This window comes from Podarcis filfolensis, assembly GCF_964270895.1.
Source record: "Podarcis filfolensis genome assembly, chromosome: 9".
Lineage (NCBI taxonomy): Eukaryota > Metazoa > Chordata > Lepidosauria > Squamata > Lacertidae > Podarcis > Podarcis filfolensis.
Window position 1 is genome coordinate 73,829,897 of NC_139610.1, and position 6,249 is coordinate 73,836,145.

Here is a 6,249-nt window from a genome sequence, read left to right on the forward strand (position 1 = left end):
GAGTCGGACGCAACTAAATGACTAAACAACAACAACAATGCTACTATGCAGGGCTGGATTTAGGTTTGATGAGGCCCTAAGCTACTGAAGGTAATGGGGCCCTTTATATGTCCAGCTGTCCTTTGTCAACAACAAATTGTCACTTTTTTGTGTTAAATATATGCTGTATGGTAATTTATGGACCTAATAGGTATCTAACCAGTGATATTTTAGGGAGCAGGCTACTTACATCATAGGAGCCTACACAACACAAAACACTGTTACTGTAAGCAGGTTTTATTTTATTTGTTTTTTATCTTTATTTTGGAAATGTACATCCAGGTTTTTTCCCCTTTCATTTTTTGGGGGGCCCCAAGAGAGTGGGGCCCTAAGCTATAGCTTGTTTAGCTTATACGTAAATCCGGCACTGTTACTATGCCACGCACAGTGACCACTGATAACACAATTCGCTCACCGGAATGCTAGCCAAGAGGACTCCTGAGGCTGTGTAGATTTCCAGAGGTGGCCGGGAACTGGGAGATTTCTCTTTCTTGTTTTTCAGCAAAGCTAAAACGATAGAGGCTTTTTTTAAAATCACAATACAAAACAATGCTGAGAAGTCAAGCCCCTGACAATCGCCGTTCTCACCTCCTATTTTAATTCTTTGTGAGCGTTTCTTTAATTATGTCATTACTAGCAGCCTTGTAACAACAGTAGCTCAGAAATTCTAAGAAACCAAAAAACAACAACAAACCAGCGTCGTTTTGAGCTAGTAGTCAAAACCAAAAAAGTTCAGTCTGCCATCTCAATTCAAAATGATTCAAAATTCAGGAACCAGAAGACAAAAAATTTGGTTACGGTCCAAATAGACAGCCAAAATATAGAGCTATTATTATTATTGCCCATATGTGCCAACTCAACTGCTTAGGATTTACTAGTGGCTATTCTGGCAGCTAGCGACGCAGGTGGCGCTGTGGGTTAAACCACAGAGCCTAGGACTTGCCGATCAGAAGGTCGGCGGTTCGAATCCCTGCGATGGGGTGAACTCCCTTTGCTCGGTCCCTGCTCCTGCCAACCTAGCAGTTCAAAAGCATGAAGTGCAAGTAGATAAATAGGTACCGCTCCAGCGGGAAGGTAAACGGCGTTTCCGTGCGCTGCTCTGGTTAGCCAGAAGCGGCTTAGTCATGCTGGCCACATGACCCGAAAGCTGTACGCCGGCTCCCTCGGCCAATAAAGCGAGATGAGCACCGCAACCCCAGAGTCGGCCACGACTGGACCTAATGGGCAGGGGTCCCTTTTCCTTTATTCTGGGAGTTAGTGCCAGTGCCAGCCCTCTTTCCTTGCCCTGATTTATTTCGTTCGGGTCCCGCCCTTCCTCCAGGAACCTCAAGGCGTCCTCACAACAGCCCTGTAGGGCAGGCTAGGCAGAGCCAGAGAGAGAGTGACTGCATCATGCAGGCCCTACCCCTTGGCAAATTCCCCGACTGCACCAGCGAATGAGACTGGGCCGAGAGAGGAAACCTCCCAGCTGCAAAGGAACAGCTGGCGCGAGAAAGAGGAGCTGGCTCTTGCCGTACCAATGGGGCCTCCGTAGGGCGCGGCAGCGACCAAGCAATCCCGTAGGTCTTCTCTCAGGTTCCAGCCCATGCTGTACAAATCCAGTTTCCTGCAGGAAGAAAACGTTAGCGGAAAGTATCAGGGGGGAGAAATGTCAGGTTAAATAAAAGCAGAGCCCCAAAGCGTTGGCAAAACCCAGCATTCTGTTCCCAAGGCTGGTCAGCTCTGCGCTTTGGGAAGCCCCCAAGCAGGGCATCGAGGCAGCTGGCCTTCCTAGTCCTTTGCCCTCACCGGGCAAGAGACACTCAGAGATGGGGAGCAGGGAGAGAAGTAGGGTCCTGGAGGGATGTGGGGAAGGAGGATGGGGATGGAGGAGAAGATTATGGAGTCAGCAGATCAGCTGGGAACCAGGGTGTCCTCTGTTTGAATTTTGCCGCTGCCACAAACTCACCTGGCGACCTTAGCTCAGCCCCAGCTCCCCTCCCCGTTTGCAATGTGGGGTTAGCAACAGCAGCCCCACTTGCAGGTCTGTTGTAAAGGTTACTGGGACAGGGGTTTGTGCAGTGGTCTGAACACAGAAAAGTACATAGTTCCTGGGCTCCAACTCCCATCAACCCTGAGTCCATTGGGAGATGGAGTCCAGGAGAATCCCTGACGTTCACCAATCACATCTGTTATATTAAGTGACAAATGCTGTCCCTAAAATAAAATAATAGTAATAATCAGTGCTTTTTTTCTTAAAAAAATGTTTAGGGGTACTCTCATTTTGACTGAAGAAAATCACCATTTTATAGTTCAAATCAGGAGTAATAAATACAGCAAACAGACAAAAGGTTCACAAAATGTTTAGGGGTATGCGTAACCCCCCCCCCCCGAGAAAAAAAGCACTGATCATAATAATAATGAACACCTTGCCGCAGCAGGAGGTGCCTAAGCAAAATTTTCCGCAATCTATTTATTGGATAGCTGCCTTTCCCACTTACACCAAAAACAAACTTAGTTGGTCTCTAACGTGCTACTAAGGACACGGGCGGCGTTGTGGAAGGACGCGGGTGGCACTGTGGTCTAAACCACTGAGCCCCTAGGACTTGCCGATCAGAAGGTCGGCGGTTCGAATCCCCATGACGGGGTGAGCTCCCGTTGCTCAGTCCCTGCTCCTGCCCACCTAGCAGTTTGAAAGCACGTCAAAGTGCAAGTAGATAAATAGGTACCGCTCTGGCGGGAAAGTAAACGGTGTTTCCGTGCGCTGCTCTGGTTCGCCAGAAGCGGCTTAGTCATGCTGGCCACATGACCCGGAAGCTGTACGCCGGCTCCCTCGGCCAGTAAAGCGAGATGAGCGCCGCAACCCCAGAGTCGTCCGCGACTGGACCTAACGGTCAGGGGTACCTTTACCTTTAAGGTGCTACTGGACAATTTTATTTTTTATATATTTCATGCTCAAACCAGTTCGCAACCCAGCCAGATGGGTGGCATATCAATCATGAAAAAGTTAATTGTAAGTTAGGCTGCCCCTGTCCAGATAGGGGTACTTCTGGGCCACCAGCTGAATTGAATGGAAGGCACTCTGTGCCACTGAGTCCACCTGAGCCTCAAGCGACAGCAGGGGACCCAAAAGCACCCCCAAACTGCACACCCGGCTCCTTCAGAGGGCGTGCAACTCCATCGAGAGCAGGCAGCTCTTGATGGGGTGGTTTCATCCACCCCATCTAGGGAACCATCACCTGACAGCACCTCAGCAGATAATGGAGTGCGGAAAGCACATTCAATGCACATTTAAAGCGCATCTCTTCCCCTGCAGAATCCTGGGGACTGAGACTGGGAATTCTGCTGGGAACTGCAGCCTTGTGAGGGGGGCAAGTACAGTTCTCAGGATACTTTTTTTGTGGTGGTGGTGGGGAGGAAGCTACATGTTCTACATGTGCCCTGGCTGTGCTTTAAATGGATGGAGTGGGTGTGACCACAGGGAGAAGAGAAATACCATATTTCTCTTCATGGACCCCCATGAAGGAAGAAGCCACCGCTAAAGATGATTGGCAAAATAAATTAATGAACTATGCAGGACATATTAGATCATTTGAAACCCAAGAAAGAAAGGACGTTGATTTTTTTAAAAGGGGTAAATGTATACTTTGCAAGCTTTGTGCATGGGTTTCAACATATGCTGAACTCTAAAAGTCACTTGCAATAAGACGAATACGGTGTTAAAATTGGATTGTGAAGAATGTAAGATTTTACGGACGTGCGTGAATAAGTATAAAATAATGGAAGCAGGAGGGGGAGTGGAGGGAAGTCAATCAAGATTTATGGTTTACATTTTTGATTGTGGTGAGTGGTTTTTTGCGGGGTGGGGGTTGTTATCATAAAATTAATAAATTGTATTTAATTTTTTTAAAAAGGACGCGCCCCCCCCAGGATCCCCTAGTCCAACCACCCGCAATGCAGGAATCTTTTGCCCCACGTGGATCTCGAACCCACGACCCTGAGATGAAGAGCCTCTTGCTCTCCCGACGGAGGCCAATAATAATGATAATAATAATAATAATAATAATAATAATAATAATAATAATGGTGCATGCTCGTCTGATCAGTTGCAAGCCCCCCCCCACCCCCCCACCCCGGATCCGGCTGGTGCCCTCCCAGTGCAAAATGCTTTGCAGGAGCTGCGCCCCTGCGGAGGGGGTGAGGACCCCTCCCCCATCAATATAAAGCATTTTTTTGGGGGGAGTGGGGTTGTTCCAGGGAGTGGCAAAATAGGGGGAGGGTCAGAGAGGGGGGAGAGTCTCATGGGGGGCGTTGGGGAGGCGGGAGGGGCGCCCACTGACCGGTAATAGGCCGCTTCCCCGAGGGGGTCCCAGTTTGCCGTGTAGCAGTCCATGCCTTGCGCCCCTGGACCCAGCAGAGATGCTCTTCTCCCCGGGACGCTTCCGCCCTCAGCGCCCATCCCCGGCAAGCGGACGAAGGGAAGCCGAGGCCGCCATCTTGAGCGAGGGCACGGCGCTGCTTCCGGGGCCTGGCTCTCCGCTGTCCCTAGAGGAGGAGGAGCCTCCGCTACCGCCCTTCTGTCAATCACTCTGCAAGACACGCCTCGATTAAAGGGCCCGTGTTGACGTCATTCATTCATTTTTATCTTATTTTTATGCTTCTACTTTTTTATTTTCTTGGGTGGCAGTGGTAAATATTTGTTATTTGTATTTTTACTTCTTTTTGGGGGGGAAATATTTGTCACTGCTGCTATTTAATCTTAAAAACAGAGAGGGTCGGTTGCAAAAAGCAAGTGAAGATTTTAGAAAGGTGCAAAAACGGTAAAAGCAGGCACATTGAATTGCAGCTGCCAGAGGGATTGACAAATAACAAAATTCCGGGTAAAGAATATCCTCATTATCCGATTGCCCAAGTACAGTTCCTGGTTTGTCGCCTTGAAAACGATGGCTCTGTTGCATACGTAATAAACGAGTGCCAAATCATATTTGCTGTCAGAAATATCTGGAGGTTCTAGTCCTTGTTGAGATGTCAAATTGTGCATATGAGATCACTTCTGAGCAGGCATGCAGAACAGGACTGAGGTGCAAATAAATAACTCCCCGCTGCCTCTGGCCCTCATTTGCAGTGCAACAGCCAGGACAAGGTTGTACAGTTATAATTTAGCTTATGGTATCCATCATCTCTGACCATTACCGTATTTATTTATTTATTGCATTGCTATCCCACTTTTTCCAAGGTGGCCCACAGGACCACTTTATTGTCACAACAACCCTGCAAGGCGGGTTAGGCTAAGAGGCCCAAATGGCTGACCCAAGATTCATGGTTGACATAGGACTAGTAACTAGTCGAAATCCAGCATCGTCTGAGCTCTGTGAGTGCAGATTTCTTCTGATTGAAGTGCAGAGTGTTTGAGGACCAGGACATTCGCAGGGAAACCAAAATGCTTGTTTACAAAGCTATTGTACTACCAACCTTACTGTATGCTTGTGAAACGTGGACGACTTATAAATGCCATCTCCAACTCCTTGAAAAATTCCATCAACGGTTTGTCCAAAAAATTTTACACATCACTTCGGAAAACAGGCAGACTAATACCAGTGTACCGGAAGAAGCAAAGATCACCAGTGTTGAAGCTATGATTCTTCAACATCAACTTTGTTGGACTGGTCATGTTGTGCGGATGCCTGATTATCCTCTTCCAATAGATTTTCTCTTTCCGGTACTTCCGAGTTCAGCACGGTGCGCAACCCAAAAATGCACAACCTGAAGCATCTGTAACCCAACGTACCACTGTATTTTGAATTCGGTATGTATGGGGGTGCCAAAATCTTTTAAGTGCTTAGGACCTCTAAAGGTCTTAATCCAGACCTGGTGAGAAGGCTAAAAAGCTGCCCCTTCGTGCTGGTTTGGTGACTCTGGGCCACTGGATAGAGGGACCATGCAGCAGAAATAGTAAGGGTATTTGACCACTACCACCACCATCCCCAGACCACTAGACCTCTGCTAAAAATGTGCGGGCCCCCTCCAGTTCCAATGTACATGTCTTTTCCAACCTCTACGTCTCTTTGTTGCCGATTTTATCTTTGCTCAGCTGGGACTTTGCAGCAATCCAAAAACTTTTTAACAGATGCAGACCCAGGGCAGGGTTACGCACGACCCCAGCAGCGATCTTCCTTTCAGACCATATTTAACTCCCTGGAGAGTGTAATAATAAAATTTAAGGTCTTTTAT

General features: G+C 48.0%; 1 protein-coding gene across 1 annotated transcript in view; it reads right to left on the reverse strand.

The window, feature by feature from the left end:
* The window catches only part of VPS16 (VPS16 core subunit of CORVET and HOPS complexes), a 44,662-nt gene extending 40,083 nt beyond the window's left edge, over nucleotides 1-4,579 (reverse strand). The window contains exons 1-3 of the mRNA XM_083571213.1: nucleotides 4,359-4,579; nucleotides 1,557-1,645; nucleotides 455-546 (exon numbers count right to left, since the gene is read on the reverse strand). Of these exons, the coding sequence (XP_083427339.1) occupies nucleotides 455-546; nucleotides 1,557-1,645; nucleotides 4,359-4,477 (300 nt within the window). The 5' untranslated portion in view covers nucleotides 4,478-4,579. The remainder of the gene's footprint in view (nucleotides 1-454; nucleotides 547-1,556; nucleotides 1,646-4,358) is intronic.
* Between the last annotated feature and the right edge of the window lie 1,670 nt (nucleotides 4,580-6,249).